At 33.7% G+C, this 20,240-nt stretch overlaps 2 protein-coding genes across 2 annotated transcripts; one reads left to right on the top strand and one right to left on the bottom strand.

Annotated features, from left to right (window-relative positions):
- Positions 1-3,733: 3,733 nt before the first annotated feature.
- On the bottom strand, positions 3,734-6,296 carry LOC117924364 (protein kinase PINOID). Its single transcript, XM_034842978.1, has 2 exons — positions 5,276-6,296; positions 3,734-4,693 (listed from the first exon to the last, which is right to left on the bottom strand). Exons 1-2 carry the CDS (start codon positions 5,818-5,820, stop codon positions 3,883-3,885), a joined length of 1,356 nt encoding a protein of 451 aa, XP_034698869.1. The 5' UTR covers positions 5,821-6,296; the 3' UTR covers positions 3,734-3,882.
- Positions 6,297-17,914: 11,618 nt separating this feature from the next.
- LOC117923507 (pentatricopeptide repeat-containing protein At2g17525, mitochondrial) lies at positions 17,915-20,026 on the top strand. Its single transcript, XM_034841828.1, has one exon. It carries the CDS (start codon positions 18,112-18,114, stop codon positions 20,002-20,004), a length of 1,893 nt encoding a protein of 630 aa, XP_034697719.1. The 5' UTR covers positions 17,915-18,111; the 3' UTR covers positions 20,005-20,026.
- Positions 20,027-20,240: the final 214 nt, after the last annotated feature.

Here is a 20,240-nt window from a genome sequence, read left to right as displayed (position 1 = left end):
AACATGTGATAAGATAAATGATGTAATGTATTACCCATTTTATTTTTTTCTCATGGAATATATTAATGTATGTTATGATATGAGATATGCATATCCCATGTATCAAAATTTTATTTTATTTTTATCAATTTTGTATTTTTTTTTTTAATATACTCATTTTACAAAATAAGAATTTTTTATTACAAATTAAATTTATGGTTAAAAAGGAAAAATGAAAAAAAATATTTATAAAATAATATTAATATATGATACATAAATTATTTTTATATATTAAATAACATAATATAAAAAAATTATTTGTAAAGTTTAAATATTTTTTTAATCATGAATATTATACTCATTTTACAAAATAAGAATTTTTTATTACAAATTAAATTTATGGTTAAAAAGGAAAAATGAAAAAAAATATTTATAAAATAATATTAATATATGATACATAAATTATTTTTATATATTAAATAACATAATATAAAAAATTTATTTGTAAAGTTTAAATATTTTTTTAATCATGAATATTATTAAACATAAAATAAATTTCATTTTTTAAAACAAAAAAAAAATAGAATGTGATATAATTAGTATTTGAAACACTGAAAATAATATATATTTTATATTATGTTTTATTCATTTCACAAATTAAATATAGACATAATATAGTATCACATATTTTATTAGATATGTTATCTTAAAATAACATATCTATATGATATTTATATCTTAAGATATCATATCTTATTCAGAAATCACATTTTATCCAATGATTCAATAATATTATTACTTCAATTCTAAGCTCTTAGTTACTTGGACCGGATGAATGTTATCAATGGAATAATTAAGTCATAATTCATTGGTTGATTGTATCATTAACCATTTCTTTATTTTGGTGCGAGGAACTTATCATGAAACCACTGATTTCTGTCACTTCCGTTATTGCTATTGGATTGGTCGTAGGGCTTCCGTTATTGTTGTTGGATTGGTCGTAGGGTTTGCTTCTATTGGACCTGGCATTGGTCAAGGTACTGCTGCGAGCCAAACTGTAAAAGGTATCGCATGATAGCCCGAGGCGGAGGGAAAAATATGAGGTATTTTATTGCTTAGTCCGGCTTTTATGGAAGCTTTAACAATTTATGGACTAGTTGTAGCATTAACACTTTTATTTCCGAATCATTTTGTTTAATTGTTTAATCCTAAAAATATGAAAAATACATATTTATTTATTTTTCCTTATTTTATTTCCTTGGATCTTTCGCTTGCTTTTTAAAATTATATCAACATTGAACTAGTACAATTACTTATTCGTTGAGATCGATATATGATGATATCCTAAAATATAAATCTTCTATCTTATCATACCCCACTAACCAAACTTAGCATATATGCTTTTAAGAGCACTGATCTGATAATCAATGAATGAAAATGAAAGAAAAAAAAGAAAATATCACACATAAAAATGTGTACATGCATGTACTCTGAAGAGGAAGGTAGCTTTCATGAGGCCCGGGGACTTTAATGCTACACCACCAGTCTTTATCTTAGAGATTAACATATCAAGCCTTTTAATGTCATTTATGGTTTTGAATATGACACTTGAGATTATAAACAATGAGAGGTATTGTCAAATAATTAGGAGAATAATCCACTTAATTTAATCACTCCCCTCGTGTTTTTTTTCTTCCTTAATTTGTGAAAACTATCAATAATTAATGTGCTTAGGAGTAGGTGCTCAAGGCTCAAGATACTTGAACCAATTGCATCAAAATTAACTTTATTTAGAAAATTTAATTGCACACCATTCTCCCCAAATCTTATAATAATTCTCTTTGTTGTATTATATTGGTTTCCAAAGAAGGTTGCAGGACGAAGGGTTTGATTGTGTCGGCAGAAAATGGAAAAAGGTCAAAGTATTTGAATATAGGATGGTCTTAGTTGGCCCAATTTTTAAGAAATATGGGTAACCCAAAGAAAATCAACCCCAAATCTCTCTTACCCATGAATATTATTGGAGTGGGCTAATTTATTTCTACAATAAATTAAGTTCCCAAATTGGTTATTACTTATTACCACTTGAGGAAAGACAACTTCACAAACTCCCATTTGAATCTATCCACTAATATTAAAGGCATCTTATATTTGACTCAAGAGTCATTGACCCACACCCCTCATTTCTCTTCAACATCATCACCATTATCATTATTTCTAAGCTTTTCAGCATCCCCTTCAAATCATTGATGCCCCCATGTCCTTCCACCCCACTTTTTTTTTTTTTTTCCTTTTCTACAAATCACTTGATGACATGTACAACTCATGTATGGATACATCAATACTATGTAGACCAAGCGGGAGTCATAAGTGAGGTGGGATGGAGGGGCGGCCACGTGTCCAAGTGGGCAGAATGACACGTGGAAAAGAGGGCCAGTTGACACGTGGGGGGATGGGATTGGGTGGGGAGGTGGGACAGCTGTGGGTAGCTTTTTGTAGGGGGGGTTGTGGGGTAGGGGTAGGACAGTAAGGGGACAGTGCCTTTAAGTCAGCTGGTAGGGCTGCCTGGTTGGCAGGTGGTGGTCACATGGACACCTCCATGTGTTGTCAAAGGACTCACCTTCCTCTGCTCACACCCTTCATTTTTCTATACGTCCCTACCAAAGTTCATTCTATGAGTTGCACCACACGCGCCTCCTTTTTCACTTGTAGGTGGTCCTCACCGCCCTTGGGGCGCTTGATATGAGGGATTGTCCCAAGCCCCATCTTTTCACAACCTCGGCTTATGCAAAATTGGACACCCACACAGTCCTTTTGGCTTTAGTTTCAACTAAAAATTATGAAGCAATGATTTTTTTTTTAAAAAAATAAATAAATAAATAAAACTGATTAAAATTTAATTAATTAAAAAGAGAAGTCGTGGGGGGAGACAATATGAGCCGTTGATGTTAATGTTTATGCTTTGCCTTGGTTGTACCCCACATGATTCCAATTCTGCACATGATGCTTATCCCCTGTGTTCCCCCAAAGGCCCAAGGTTGGAAGGAGGATGATGTGATCAAAATGAAAGGAAAGGACTGAGATAATTATGTGTAACTTTTGTAACCACTTGAATGAAGTGAAAAGGTCAAAACCTAGAAATCGTAGGTAGAAAACTTTTGTTTACAGGTAGGCATGCATCATCTCTTCAAATGTCCATGTTCTGCTACTTTCTTACTATTACCATATTTTTTAATAATAAAATAAAAATTGGATGACCAACTAGCCTTGCCTTCTAATTTAGTAGACAATGATATCCCCTTATGCATGTTAGCTTCTCTCAAAAAAATATCTTAAATAAATTCAATTCAGTAGGGTGTAGACCAAAAAAGAAATAAAATTCCCCACAGTGGTAACCGAATTTCAATAATTGATTTGGCAGCCCTAGGAAATACATAGAGCCGAAGAAGGCAACCCCATGTTCCTTCGTGACCATTTTATCACACGCTTGCATCATATTGGTCATGTCATGTCCCATCATCTCATATACCTCTGAGCTTACTTATGGAGGGGGCCAAACATTTTCCATATTTCCTATATTTTCTTTTAAGAAGAAAATGTGCATATCGATTGATTGATTCAGCCTGCATTCTCAGTGTTTAGTACTTAGCCGATTTGGCTCTCCATCATTCGTAGTATAGTATTTTTATACTAGTTGTGATAGAAAATATATATATATATATATATTTTTTGTATTTCTATAGTATGGAGGCAGTTGCAACAAAAAGGCAAGTGAGGTGTTGTGATTAGGACTACCATCTCCAATATACATGTGTCCCCATACGTTTACAAAATCAGGCATCAATGATCCACCACGTGGCTCGCATCCAACGGCTCACTACTCACTACATCTCTCCCTCGCTCTCAAAAGTAATCAAACGCCGTTGATTGCTGTTGCTGTTGTTGCTGCTGCTGCTGCTGATGATGATATCGCCCCTTGTTTGAATTTGCAGAGTCTGGCCGAAACGACGGCGTTTTGTGTCGCCTTAGACCCGGAATCTCTGGCGGTGTAAGAGAACGTACGAGAGCGAAGTTGAGGCCTTTAAAGAAGGGGTGGGTCTTGACGTCAGCGGCGCCTCGTTTTGACCCGAGCCGACTCGCCGGGTCTTTGACCAATAGCCCCGACATTAGGTCGCGCGCGTGCATCTCACTCACACTCGCCGGCGTCTCTGTTGGGAAGCTCAGAGGCTTTTTCACTATGTTTCGCAGCGTAGCCTCGTTGGTTGCGCCCGCGAACGGGGTGGCCCCGTACACCATCTCGTAGATGAAGATGCCCAGGGCCCACCAGTCCACGCCGTTGCCGTGGGACCTCCCGGATGCCACCTCCGGTGACACGTACTCGTGGGTCCCAACGAAGGAGCAGGACTTGGCGGAGACCGGTTCGGCCACGAAGAGCCGGTTGATGGAGAGGGTTTGGACCTTCCTGGACCGGAAGAGGCAGGAGAAAGGGGAGGGTGTACGGGAGTTGGGTGGAGACGCGGGGGATGGGGAATCTGGGGAAAAATCAGGAGATTCGACGGCTGGGATCGCATTGGAGCAGAGGGAGAGGTCAAAGTCGGAGAGCATGATGTGACCGTCGGATCTGACCAATACGTTCTCAGGCTTTAGGTCTCTGTAGATGATGCCTAACATGTGGAGGTACTCCAGGGCTACAAGAACCTCGGCAGCGTAAAACCTGGAAATAAAAAATTACAAACTTGAGGGGGAGGTAAAAACAGAGTTGAATCGGGCACACATTTAAAGCTTCAACGCAGAAAGAGAAATCTTCTGATTACTTGCAAGTTGCAACAAAAGGATGGAAACTGATACTCGATTTGGTAAATTCGGTTCGAAAAATAGCACCATAAAAACAACATTCTACTAATGGAAATTTGCGGCTAAACCAAACGGATAATCCAAGAAAATCTTTGCCGTGGAGGAAAATGGAAAGACAGTTTCCCGGAAAATTCCGAAAATGAGAAAATGAAAGCACTTTCCATTACTGCACACCGCTGAAACAGACACAACATTTCTGGATAGAACGAAAACAACATCTGGGTTGGCTCCTTATAGCAGAAGAAAAAACAAAAAACACCACACAGCCAACATGCATGCAAAATAATAATAATAATAATAATTCAAACAAATATTTTTATAAAAACGCCTTCTTTTTGCAGCTTTTTCTTTGTTTTGAATTTTATATAGTATCTGGGGATTAATATCTGTATAAAAAATAAAAGAAGAAAATGGGAAAATGTGTGAATATCCATGAATGTACCTTGCAGAGCTGAGAGAAAAGCGCTTCTGAGGCTGTTTGTGTTTGAGGGAGTGCAGGTCGCCACCAGAACAGTACTCCATGACGATACCTGAGAAATGGGAAGCTTCAAATTCGGCGTACAGCGTGGGCAAGAAAGGGTGGTCCAGCATCTTCAGGATCCTCTTCTCCATCTCCGCCCTCTGAATCTTCTTCTTCATAGCCAAAGTTTCCTTGTCCACCACCTTCATGGCGTAGAAGCACCCGTCATCTTCCGACGAGCTCCGCAACCGGCAGAGGTACACGGTCCCGATGTCTCCGGAGCCGATCCGGCGAACCAGCTTGAAGTCTCTGAAACTGAGCCCGGCCTTCCGGCTAAATGCGGCGGAGCGGATGGCCTCGTACGCCGAGTCCGACGAGCGATGCGGCTTCAGCGTCAGATTCTCCGGCGAGTGCTCGAACGAAAGCCGACTGAAACTCAATCTCAAACTGCTGCAACTCTCACTGCTCATTGAGCTGTGACTCGAATTCAAAACCTCACCGTCCGAATCCCGTTGCGACTCCACCATATTCCAAAACCTAACCCCTTTTATCTCCAACCCCCACTTCCTCACGCCACTTGATCGATTCTCAACTGTAGCCAAAGACCCAAAATATATTCTCCAAATTCGTTGACGGGGCTAGAAACAATGGACTCTCACCTTTTTCTAGAATTTCATCGAATCAGATACAAAGAAAAACAGACGACAGGAGAGAATGGCCACTTTAAAGTCAAACGTTGGAGCTCGTAGTTTTGAATTTCCTCACAGCGTTGAAACCACCATTAAAGGAGCTAAAAAAGCAGAGTTGAAGATAAATGCATGAGAGAAGAGGCAGGCTTTTTGGGGTCGGACCAGAATATTAGGGTTTCAGAGTTAGAGAGCAGTCTCTCAAGTTCCGTACAATGAAATCAGTTAGCGAGAGAAACCGAGGAGCTTTTTGGGGTCTTCTCTTCTCTCCCCTCTGGTTCGAGTTTCGCTGGAGAGAGAGAAATGGGAGTTTAGAGAGAGACAGGAGGTGGTGGTTGAGGGTATTTATGGTACAGCGTACGGAGATCATTTAGGGCGGAGAGTGGAAGCGATCAGGGTTAAAGGTCACTTAACTAACCATGGTTTGCTTCGCACGTGCGAAGGACGGGAGGTTTGCTCGTCTGAAGGAGACTTTAGCGCTTATTAGACTGGTGCTGACGTGGGGTGGGGATGGTGGCACGTGCGTCATTAGGCTGTCACGTGGCAGTAGGGGTCCTTTTATCTTCCACAGGGTTTCAGACTCTGCAGCGCGTGTGGTTTGCAGGTTTACAAAGACGTTTGAGAGCAAATGTCAGAAATGCCCTCCCCTCTCAATCCTCAATAATGCGTTCACTTTATCGTAAATTATAATAAAAACAATAATAATAATTTCCACACTTTCCATTGTTTTCTTTTAAAGATTAATTATGGGAACACTATTTCTATCATAAATCCAACACTTTTCCCTGTTTTCTTTCAAACATTAATTATAAGAACTCACCCACTCTCATAAACCCTCTTTCCAAAATATTTCATATAAATTTTGTGATTTTTTTTTTAAATATTGTGCAACAAAAAGTGCTTTGAGAAAATCCTAAGTAAATTATGATTAAAAAATCAAAATCTTTAAAAAAGTTGTTAGAAGATGAAATAAAATAGAAATCAATTATGTAACAAAGCGTGTGCCATAAAAAGCAAACATATCCAAACGAATCCTTTGTTTTGAAAGATTTGGAGGAATGACTTCTTATAATCTCTAAAAATCTCATCCGTATCTGTAAACCTCCTCCAACTTGAACTCTTTCATCGGGTCAAACTAGCTTGTAACGTTATCTTTAAAAATAGTTTTTAAAAATACTTTTTGGATTTGAAATATTTTTTATATGCGATTTTTTATTTTTAATTATTTTTTATATTTATATAATTTTTTAAAAATATGCTAAAATTTTTGAAACTATGTTTTAAAAAAAAAACAAAAAATTGTAAGTAAAAACACTTCCTAAACCACTCATAATTTTATTAAATAAAATATATATATATATATATATATACAAAACAAGTTAATAACATAACATTATTAAAGTAAAAGTTTATGGATATTATTATTATTATGGAATAAGATAAGAAATGAGATTTCATATCATATCTTATATTCAATCAAATATGAGATAAGATAAGTAATGAGATATATTATTTTTTATTTTATTTTATAGGATGTGTTAATCTCATGCCAAAATATAAAATATGCATATTTGGGACTTTCGTATTTTATTATTAGAATTTTGAAAGGTGTGATAGAAATTGAATCTTTGATTATTTAGATGTGGTTGAAATCCTAATTTTGTGGTTATAGTTGAAATTAAGTTTTTGTTGTTTTAATCATGGTTGGGTGTTTTAATGATACTTGTAATTCTTCTTCATATTAAAGTTGTAAGTTGTTGACGTTGTTTCTTAAATTTAAAACTTGTTGAAATCCATGAATTTGAAAATTTTGAAATTTTTTGAAATTGGGAATAAATCTTGATAAAATCCACCGACAACTTGACAAAGGTATTCTTCTTTAGGATCTTAAATATATTTTTATATATAATACTTTATTTTAAATTATTTTTCATATTTATATAATTATTTATGAAATATCAAATATGTTAAAGTCTTTTGAAACTGTGTTTTTTATTTTAGAAAACAAAAAATTGTATTTGAAAAGACTTCCTAAGCCACTCATAATTTTTTATATATGTAGTTTGATATTAAGTAAAAATATATAAAATAAGTTAAAGTAAAAGTTTCGGGTGATTTTTGGTTGGTCAAATATGGGATGTGATAGGATAAAAGAAAAAAATACCATATCCTGTCTCATATTTAGTTGGTGATACGATAAGACAAGTTATTTTATTACTTATTTTATCCTATATTCATTAAATATCCATCATTTTATTTATTTATTTATTTTTATTTTTTTATCATTTTATGAGATATGTTAATTTCATACTGATAAATTCATATATCATGTATTATAAATTTATTTTTTATTATAAACATAATTTTTTTTAATAGGCAATATTAGAATGTGATATAATTTTTATTTTAAACATTTAAAATAATATATATTTTATATTATTTTTTATTCATTTCATAAATTAAATATAAATATAAATATAATATATCCTACTTGATAAAAATACAAATTTTATCAAGGATATTATATCGATATGAATATTCAAGGATATCATATCCAATACGATATGATATATTTAGAAATACAGATCTTATCTTATCATATCCTGTCATCCAAGTGTAATCTATACGAATATATATGGATAATACAAATTTAAAGCTATATATGTTTCCTACCTCAAATTTTATTACATTTTTGAACTATCACGATATTTTCCATCTAGGTTAATATTTTTGTTATATTTTTTTATACTTTAATCACATTGTTTATACATAAATGACTTTATATATACTAACATTTTTCCTACCTAATTTATAAGTTTATACATTAGTAACCCAATCATATTTTAATAATGATTATTGTTAAATATAAGATAAATTATTTTTATATATTAAATAACATAATATAAAAAATTAAATATTTTAATAATGAATATTGTTAAATATAAGATAAATTTCATTTAAAAAAAAAAAGAAATATGGAAATGTGGTATAATTTTTATTTTAAACATTGAAAATAACATATATTTCATATTATTTTTTATTTATTTCATAAATTAAATATAAATATAACATATCTCATTAAACATGCTATCTTAAAATATCCTATATATAAGATATGTATATTCAAGAATATAATATCATATAAGAAATCATATCTTATATTTCTTATCTAATGTGATATAATATGGATATAATATATTTTAATCGGCAACCAAAAATAACTTAAAAGGAAACAAAAAATAAGGAAAGTTTAATTCCCATTTGTTTGGATTTTTCCCCCTTTTTTTTTTTCTCCTTGGTTTTTAGGGTAAAAAATGTTGGGATGATATTTTTCCATTTTTATTTTTTAGAAAATTGAATAGAAGAAGTCAATACTCATTAATAGAAGGTAGCAAGCACCATTGCTTTTCAAAAACACCATGGAAATTTATTTATTTATTTATCAGCTCCTTCAAGAAGTACTAGTGGCATTACGTGTACACATATATCTACATATATAGAAAACAGGCTGTACAGGTAAAGGAAGCTTAGTCATCATGTCTCTCCCAATATGTATCAGCTCTCAATAAACCTTGCTTTTTCACCACTGTATAAAAGGGGGGTGTTTGGATGGAGATTTAAATGCCTCCTAACTGAAAACATTTGAAAATAATTAAGGGCTCCCCACCTTTAGTGTCCTTTTGAGCTGACTTTTTCTACCCTAATCCCCCTGGGTTTTCAGGAGAGTTCATATCGGTGCATGTGTTTGTCTTCACCATGGTTTAAAGTGATAACTTTGTCTTGGGTGGCACGCAAATGCATCTAAATCCAAACACAAATTATAAATTCTGCTTTTTCCCAATTCCCCCACATAGATGTGTACAGTGTAGCCAGCTAGCTCAAGCCTCAACCACAGCCGTTTGCTTTTCCATTTAATTATTTTTGCATTGATTTGAATATATAAAGGTCCAATGATTGGGTTTGCCATATGGGGTGACATTTTGCATATAGATGAGAAACTTTTGAGGGCCATGGACATCTCCAATAAAAGTTATCATACATGAAAGCTGCTTTAATTTTCACATGTCATCACCTCTTTTTTATTTATTTATTTTCCTTTATTATATAAAAATTAAATAATTTTAAAATACAAAATTTTTAACTAATTTTATCTTATTTTATATTTTTTATTAGGAAACTAAACATAAGAAAACTATATATATATATTTTTTTCTTTAGGTTATGTTTGGTTCCGGAAAATACTAAGGAAAGAAAAAAAATATAAAGGAAAATGATATTTTTATATTTGATTGTCCTATGAAAAATATCAAAGAAAATCAAATATGATTAAAACTAATTAAAAACTTATATATTTTTAAATTATTTAATCTTTGTATTGATGAGTTAAAATAAATAAAATGAGTTTGAAGTAAAAAAAAAAAAAATTATTAATTTTTAATCTATTTTTTTATTTTCCTTCACTTTTTCTTTCCTTCTACTTTTCCTTTGTATTTTCTTTCCCTTTCATTTTTCTTCAAATTTTCTGGGAACCAAATATAGCCTTAGTACTTTCTGAAACCAAACGTAACCCAAAATTAATTTGAGATGATGATTTTAACTTGGGCTTCTAATAGAAGGTAAGCTCCTAATAAAATTCCATGAAAATTAATAAAATTTGTGTATATCTTATGGAATTTATTCAGGGTGACATGTGGGGATGCAACATGATTTGAAGTGAATAGAGAAGTTTGTCAGTTGATGAGTACTGGCAAGTAGTAGTAACCAATGAGGTGTTGCCCCAAGGGCCTACGAAGAAGTTGCAAGTGATGAGGTTAGGATAGGAATGAAGAAGAGTGTGGGGCAAGGCCTTGTATTTAAAATAGTGATGTTGCCCCCATGCAAACAAACAGTTGAATTGATAACGGTATTCCCATAATACAACTAACCCATGTGCCTATGGGTGCACCATGTTCTCTCGTGCGTCTTCTTTTCATGCCATCCCATCAAAGTACAATGAAATTAATGGAAAAAAAAAATTACAACCTTCCAATTATAAAAGTCCATAACAAATAAATGAAAAATAAAAAAAAATTAAAGTTAATAATTTATTTTTATATTTTGTTTCAGACTTATTTTACTTGTTTAACTTTTTTATATAAATATTAAATAATTTTAAAATATATAAATTTGACTTTTCTTTGTATTTTTCGTAGTAAAATCAAATATGAGAAAATAATTATAAAATAAAAATCATCTAAAAATAATTTAAATTTCATTCGCTCATCGGTTAAAAATAGTACTTAAGACGATCAAAGATAATATCTAAGATGATTAAAGATGATATTCATATAATTAAAAAGCACTATCTAGATGGTTGATGAAGATAATACATTAGATAAAAAAAGATATAAAATATTAATTATTTTTATATAGCTTTTTGAAGTGTATGAAAATGCACTTTTACTTGTTGATATATATATTTTTCTTTCAACACTTTTCAAAAATGAAACACACGTTAAGTAACTTCAAGAAATAGTAAACTTCAATGATGAGAAGGAAGAATTTTAGCAGGTAAGCTATTAGTTTAAAGGCAATGTCAGAGGATTACAAGTGATTTTTAGTGTCTGAGGTTGGAAGAGGGAATAGACAAATGTGGGGTTAGGCTTTGTTGCTTTGTTTGCATCTAATGCACAGACGTTGCTCTCATGCAAACAAACAATTAATTAATTTTGTACGTGGGTTATGCTCATTGCACCCTTATATATATGGAAAAATATTTATTAATGTAGATATGCCCCTCAAATATAAAGGACATTGCACCCCTTCTTATTTTAATTTTAAGGAATTTTCTTTTCTTTTCTTTTCTTTTCTTGCTTCCACCGAGAAGTCGACATGCATGGCCGCGACAAACAATTGATAATGATGTTGCTATGATTGTGAGGAAAACAGAAGTAATCCATGTGGCTTTATCTGCACCATGTCTAGGAATATTCTTCTTTAGTAAATTTCAGGACAGTAAAGATAAAAAGGAAGATAGTGCTTAGACTGTAATGAAATGAATTGAGCTCCAAGTGATTCATCTACACCCCACCAAATCAAACAGTAGATATGGAAAAGCATGACACTCCAATGGTGAATAAATCATGGATGTCTACCTACCTTTCTTTTCATTTTGTTTTCATTTGTTTCCCACTCTGGTTTCATCACGAGCTCAAAAGCTATGTAACTTCCATGGAGAAGTAGACAAACGAATCGTAATTAATTGATCTTTTTGAAGAATATGTCACTTTGAGGAAACATCCATGCGAATAAATGATCAGTGTATACTGTCACAAAGTAGATAGGAAATTAAAAAATGTGGTATGGTAGCTAATTGTTGGCCGATTTGATCAAGAAGTGTAGGTCTTAATTTGAGGGTTAATTTAAAAAATCCGAAGAAGAAATTATATGTCATCTTTGAAACTTTGAATTTTCTAGATTTTATGAATGATTTTGAATAACTTGAATTAGAAATAATTAACTTTAATGATGGATAAAATGGTTTTGGTGGATCGTGAGTCATGAGTAACTAGAAAGCAATGAGCCATTGCTTTATGAAAAAGTTGGGAGGGACTCAATGTCAGAGGTTGGACAAGACAAGACACATGTGGGGCTAAGGCTTGTCGAATTGGTTTCATTCACAAACACTTGATAACGGAATTACATAATTGTTAGCAAAATTTAAGTAACCCCATGTGGCTATGTGTACATCGTGCTTAGGGATGTTCTCTAAGTCCCCTTTCAAGCAAAATTAGAAGAAGTTAATACACGTACCCAACTATATATGTATCATTTTTACAAGCTAATTAATTAAACTATAGTCTCATTGTTTCAAAATTGTGTGACTTCAATTAATTTATTGACGAGTATAGTATATGTACTTGAATATCGTTCATGAAATTAATTACTTTCATTGAACAATTAATATGTTTAATACTTGGTCTCTTATAAAAGTAGCTAGTAATTTCACCAAGGACTAAGCCATAGACATATAGATGGGAGTTGGTAGTGATGTATATGTATTTTTATAAGTACATTCCTCCTCAAGTATATGTCCGAGTAATGCACAAGGAATGGGATGGAGGCAAAGAGAAGGAGACAGAATTGATTGATGTCAAAATGAAGTGGGCCAAAGAGAAAAGGCAGATGCATGAGATGTGAGGAAGATTAGAAGCAAAAGGGGAGGTTTCACAGTTGGAGTAGAGGGAGGGGTCCCATAGAGTTTGATAGTGGAGGAGGGGGAGGACCCATTGAAAACACAAGTCTCCAAAAGACCAGATGAGTAATGGATGATTTTCCTCCTCATTTTCACACTTTTGGGGGGGAGAAGATGGAGAGGAAATTGATGCAGAGGGACCCATCAAAGTTTGGATGGAAATGGGAGTGTCTTGGAAGAAGCATCCAAAAGTACATCAAGTGGGAACTGTGGTGCCATGAAAGCAACTCATTTTTCTTCAAAAGGGGAAGCCAAACACCCACATCTATGTCACTTTGTTTGTTGCCTTACTCCATGACAAACTTGGAGCTTCCATGAACCTCATCTTTTACTATTCACTCACATGAACAAACCTACAACGCCACTCCCCCACTCCACATACACTAGCATAAATATGCCTTCAACCCAAGTCACTGCATCTCCACTGCTCACTCACTTTGGTGCAATGCATGCTTCCCATGCATATCTTGGTGCACTGCATGCATGCAACTCCAGTATTTTTCAATTGCTGGAGCTGAATCATGGGTGACACTCATATCTCAGGACCCCCCTCCCCCTCCCTCCCCCCACAAAAAAAAAAATCCATAGATTTTCATAGTTTAGTATAGTTCAACATGATAATATCCAATCCTCATAGATTCTGCGCTTAGATCCATCTTCCACTTGATTTATTAATCCAACAAGTGATAATTAAATGGTTACAATAGATATATAAGCTAGCATATCGAGATTCAATCTTCTATGCCTCTCTCTCATATCAGTTTCATTTAATTATAAGATGATAATCAGATGCTAAAGATGTTGGAAACCCAAAAAATACTCGGGGGCGGACAAATCATTCACTTTTTCTAGGTCATATACATATATAATTAGGAATAAGCAATAGCCAAAAACCTAAACCCTAAAAAAGGCAATAGGGCAGTGTACATGACATGGATTATTGTGATGAAGGAGTAATTGGAGATGTAAATATAAAGAAGCCAAAATGCTAATCCCACTTAGGAGATTTTGTGGGTCAACGTTTTTAACTCAATTGTTGTCCTTTGTTTCTTTTCATGTTTGGCATTTTCTCATGTTTATTTCTGTTCCATGAGAATATTGATTGGCAAGTTGCCAGCAATAATACAAGACCTAAAATCTTAGCCTTAAGCTTTACGCGATCACTGAGATTACAGCTCATATAATCGAACTACAGGTGTCCAAAAGAAGCAGCCCCACTGAATTTTCCGATTCATGACGATCTCATCAGAACTACTTTTAAGACACTTGTTTGTACTATGATTCTCCTTTCTAATTTTAAATTTGTAGTGTTATACTTGTTTTTCTATATTTTATTCTTCTTTGAATGCTCATAAATTAGGTGAAGATCCATACTTTATAGTAATGTTTTGTTTTTTTCTTGCAAATCAAAAAACATTGTCTCCAAGATTATAAGCAATCCTAGCTAGCAAGACTATAAACTTCAAGAAATTTCTTAATTATTACCCTTTATCTAAGAGGTTATCACTTGATTCAACATCCCAAATAATATAAGGTCCCACCATTTATTGTATGGTGTGGTGACAACCAATAAAAAGTTGATGGGTCACAAACATTATTCTCAATTATTATGAGAAGTTTTTACCATATGCTATCACCCATATGAAGATAAAAAACAAGTGTATATATATATATATATATATATATATATATATATATATACCATTGAATTCTTTTTCTTGATCAATACATGCGATTTAATGTTAGAATTTGGTGACTCGAATTTTATTTGATCCGATCCGAAAAGCTTGTGATGTAATATATATGGTAAAACTATAATTATGAGATTTTTTTTTGGAATTTGTAATCACTCGCAACTTTCCCATTTTGTACTAATTTTTTATATAGTGAATTTCCTTCTCTTTTGTATGATTTTTTCGGTTTGTCAAATAAACCTGCATATTCTTATTGTCTTTATTTTTATTTTATTTTATTATTTATTCTCATTATTGTGTAACAATTAAAGTATAAACTAATGTAATTAAATGTATATGTGATATAATTTGATTGATCATATCTTTTTATAATTAATTATTAATTTAATCGTTAAACCCTTCATATCATTAAACTTTTTTTCTGAATTTATTTACACATTCTATGATCGAAAACCAAAGACAAGAATCATTATTTTGAAAGAAAAAAGATAATATCCTTTTTAAAATTATAACCATATGTAAATTAATGAAGAAAAAGGGGACAGAAAAAAGAAAAAGGAAAAGCTTTGATGATATAAATTAAATTAATCAATTAAAGCTAAAAATAGGAACCCCATGCACGTGGTGGACAATTGAGACTTAGACGTTTGAAAAACAAAAGTTGAATATATATATGTTCAAAAGAGAGGAGAGAGAGAGAATGAAACTACTAGTAATTGAAAGAGCAAAGACGTATGATAATTAAAGTGAATAAATAAGAAGCGATTCGCACAAGTATTTTAAGGAAGAATATTTGGAAGAAAAAGCAAGGCAAAGCAAACACCCCACCAATATTCCCGCTGTTTTGATAGGGAGACAAACGGACAAAATATGTCACATCCCCGCAACACTCTTCTCTCTCACTCTCTCTCTCTCTCTCTCTCTCCCTCTCTCTCTCCCTCTCTCTATGTATAAAAAAATGTATAAATTTATAACGTAAAGAAAGCATGCAGTTTTGGTTGAAATTTTATCACATCAAACTCAATATAATATTTCACATAATCACTGTATCAACAACTCCCCAAATTTTCAAACCAAAATAAACAATATGTTGTGGAATCCAACTTCCTCTTTCTTAGTGCCATTTACTATTATAAAGTGTTCCCGAAGCTTTTCGCTTTGCTTCTATGTCTCTTCATTTTCCCCTTTTTTTAAAGTTTAATAATGTGTGGTTGCTCATCTAACTGCTAGATTTTGTCCCACCCATGTGATATAATATAACTCTAAATTACCCCAAACACTAATCAAATGATTATGTTACTAAATCATACTAATTTTCCAATTTCCCCTTGTTTATTATTGACCTAAACCCTGGATTCAAATCAGATATATAATATTATTCCTTTTGCTTAATCTACTACTTTAAATAATAAGATTAGGTTTGGATCTAAATGTAACTTACTTATGAATAAATTAATATTAGTCTTAAGTTATTTTGTTAGATTGTAAAATTTGAATCGATTTTGTTGTGTTTTGCATGAAATATCGAGGGTTGAGTTCCTTATTGCGCTCTTGGAAATCGAACTATCAGATCAATTCACAGGGTTGAAGGGGATAAGGCTTTTGGAGATTTTTTTTTTAAGTGATAAATAACAAGTTTGCTCTTATTGTATATTTAATCATATTATAATATGAGGTTTTTTTAGATAGTACAATTGTAATTGAGAAGAGAGTGAGAGTTTTATCATTATATTTTTTTTTCTTTAAGTAGTAGATTTCTTAAGCATGGATACATTTCATAAATGTTTAAATCATATTGATCGTTAAATCATATTAAAATTTTTATATTTTTCTTTATTTTATGTTCGCGGGATTTGGTTAACATCTCTTAACTTTTGTCTGTAAACCCTAGCTACTTCAAGAATATAACCACGACCCAGAAGCTCTTTAACATTATATTATCTTTTTATAAATTACTTATTTAATGTGGATGTTTGACATTTACCATATGATGACTAGGAAGTTGGAATAATTTTGGGCTATTTGATTAAAAAAGGTGAGACCAAAACCTAGATATAATGAATTAAGAAATGACCAAAAATCGAGATTTGGAATGACTATCTACTTTGGAACTTGTAGCACACTAGAAAAACTAGAAGAAGACGTGCATGTGGAATCGTGGATGGTCCATAAGTTCAATATATCCCACAGCGATCACATTATATCATCACAAGATTTCCACATCCATTCCACTTATGTGGATGCCGCAAATTAAGACCTTTGGGTTTATTATTTAATGAGATTGGTAGCAATGTGGTTTGCTGACGTGTATGAAAAGGTTTTGCCAGGTGGCAAAAAGGACGGGCTTAGCGACATGTCAGCAGATAGGGAACAAAAAGGATTTGTGCAGTTGAAGGTTTGGTGGGCATTTGATGAGTACTAGGGAGGCGACATGCATTTAATTAAAGGGGCAAAGCTTGAGTATATGTGTAATATCTATGTTACAAATTTGGATAATTTCAAATGCATGGCTTGGTATATATTAGGTTGCATCTTGAAAATGATTTCACAATTTTGAAGTATGTTGTCGCATGGATAGACTTGCATTATTGTCGATCCGTCGCTATTTTTATAGTGCCCTTTCCAATTGTGGTAGTGCCTTATATTTTTGAATGATCTATTAGGTCGAAAAATGTTGATAAATTATTTTTATATGTTTTTTTTTAATTTTATTTATTTATTTTTATATGAAAATTAAATAATTTGAAAATATATAAGTTTTAAGTTTTTAACTACTTTTATTTTATTTTATTTTATTTTTAGAAAAGAAACCTTGAGAATTCAATGTAATGTGGGCTCAAAACTTGTACACAAAATTATGCCCATGCCGTTACTTGTTGGCCCAGAAAGCGTAGTTTCAATAATATGGGCTTCAACCCGTCACTACAGGGCCCATTAGAGGCCTCTATTGAAGTTGGGCCTTACCCTCTCTCTTTAGGTCCACCAATCTCACCTTTCATCCCCAACCATGTTCAACCTGCTTTCTGCGCCGGCGACCGTGCCTCCATCTCCGGCGACTGTTGCAACGGACGTTTTCTGGGAGGATCCCGCTTCTTCTCCATCCCTATTTGATTTTTCCGGTGAGACTCCATTAACTCGGAGCCCCAGAATGCTCAGGTAGTTTCAGAAAATAGTAGAAAAGGAGTCCGGAAAGCTTCAAAATCCATGTTCAACATATCCAAATATGCAAAACCTACCATGTTCTGCAATGTATCAAATCTTGGGAGATCATCAGTTGTAAATTTGCAATCAAAACCCATCTCCACCACCCCCGTCCCAACTCATCAGCACATTGCCCATCTCATACTTGAACAGAAATCAGCGTCCCAAGCCCTTCAAACCTTCAGATGGGCCTCAAATCTCCCCAATTTCATCCACAATCAGTCGACCTACAGAGCTTTGATCCACAAACTCTGCTCCTTCCGTCGCTTTGAAACTGTAAAGGAAGTGCTCGACGAAATGCCCAGCTCAATTGGGTCTCCCCCAGATGAGAGTATTTTTGTCACAATTGTGCGAGGCCTAGGACGTGCCCGAATGGTTAGACAAATGATTAAAGTGCTTGATTTGATTACTAAGTTTGGAGAGAACCCGTCTTTGAAGATTTTCAATTCCATACTCGATGTTCTTGTTAAGGAAGATATTGATTTAGCTAGGGAGTTTTATAGGAAGAAGATGATGATGAATGGTGTTTCAGGTGATGATTATACTTTTGGGATTTTGATGAAGGGGCTGTGCTTGACGAATAGAATAGGTGATGCCTTTAAGCTTCTGCAAGTGATGAAATCACGGGGTAAAACACCAAATACTGTGATATACAATACAATGATTCACGCCCTTTGCAAGAATGGGAAGGTTGGGAGGGCTAGGAGCTTGATGAATGAGATGGTGGAGCCCAGTGATGTTACCTTCAATGTTTTGATATCCGCTTATTGTCAAGAAGAGAATTTAGTTCAAGCTCTTGTGCTGTTGGAGAAGAGTTTCTCTATGGGGTTTGTTCCTGATGTTGTTACAGCAACTAAGGTGGTGGGAATTCTCTGCAAAGAAGGCCGAGTCACAGAGGGTGTAGAGGTTTTGGAAAGAGTGGAGAGCATGGGTGGTGTGGTCGATGTGGTGGCTTATAACACCCTAATTAAGGGCTTTTGTATGCTAGGCAAAGCAAAAGTTGGGCATCGTGTTTTGAAGGATATGGAGATTAAGGGTTGTCTTCCAAATGTAGACACATACAATATTCTGGCATCTGGGTATTGTGATTCTGGGATGTTGGATTCAGCCATTGACCTGTTTAATGACATGAAAACTGATGGAATCAACTGGAATTTCATGACATATGATACATTAATTAGAGGTCTGTGTTCAGGAGGAAGGATGGAAGATGGATTCAAGATTTTGGAACTAATGGAGGAAAGTAGAGGTGGAGCTGGGGGCCGTATTAGTCCTTATAATAGTATAATATACGGATTGTATAAGAAAAACCAATTTGAGGAAGCACTTGAATTTCTAACCAAGATGGAGAAATTATTTCCTAGAGCTGTTGACAGGAGCTTAAGGATTTTAGGTTTCTGCAATGAGGGCAGTATTGGGGATGCAAAGAGGGTTTATGATCAGATGATCAAGGAAGGGGGTGTTCCAAGTGTCCTTGTTTATGTCTGCCTAATTCATGGATTTTGCCAAGATGGGAATGTGCGGGAGGCATTTGAACTAATAAATGAGATGGTGGATCATGGTTATTTTCCCACAGCACCAACTTTTAATGCTCTGATTAGTGCATTTTGTAGGCAAGGAAAAGTTGGGAGTGCTTTAAAGCTCATGGAAGACATGGTTGGGAGAGGTTGCTTGCCTGATATGGGAAGTTATAGTCCTATGGTTGATGCGCTTTGTAACAAAGGGGATTTCCAAAAGGCTGTTAGGCTTTTTCTGCAAATGGTAGAAAAAGGCATTCTCCCTGATTATTCTACATGGAACTCGATGCTTCTTTGCTTGACACAAGAAACAGTGTGGTTAGAAGGCAATAATTTGTTTCATGTAAATAACTTATTGTATTCAATTTTGGAGGGTTAAATCATTGGTGAAGGATTTTGCACTTCTGTTTCGTTATTTGGAATAATGACGGATAAAAACATAATTTTGTGTCATTAAAACTCTAATGGAGTTGTCTTATTTAAATAAAAAATAAAAATTGTATCATAAATATGATTGGTTACAATTGGATAGGCATATTGGTCCCCTATAGGCTCTCAAGTAAGAGCCTGTAAGATCTAATTAAAAACCATACAGCATGACAATAATATCGAATT

Source organism: Vitis riparia, chromosome 10 (genome assembly GCF_004353265.1).
Source record: "Vitis riparia cultivar Riparia Gloire de Montpellier isolate 1030 chromosome 10, EGFV_Vit.rip_1.0, whole genome shotgun sequence".
NCBI lineage: Eukaryota > Viridiplantae > Streptophyta > Magnoliopsida > Vitales > Vitaceae > Vitis > Vitis riparia.
The sequence above is the reverse complement of the archived record's forward strand: the minus strand, read 5'-3'. Positions and strand labels throughout refer to the sequence as shown.

What these genes read in the sequence shown, in the direction of transcription:
- LOC117924364 (XM_034842978.1), bottom strand. Translation starts at nt 5,820, where the DNA reads ATGGTGGAGTCGCAACGGGATTCGGACGGTGAGGTTTTGAATTCGAGT. An exon ending in TTTTCTCTCAGCTCTGCAAG is followed by an intron (nt 4,694 to 5,275) that starts GTACATTCATGG and finishes TTTTATTTCCAG; the next exon opens with GTTTTACGCTGCCGAGGTTC.
- LOC117923507 (XM_034841828.1), top strand. Translation starts at nt 18,112, where the DNA reads ATGTTCAACATATCCAAATATGCAAAACCTACCATGTTCTGCAATGTA.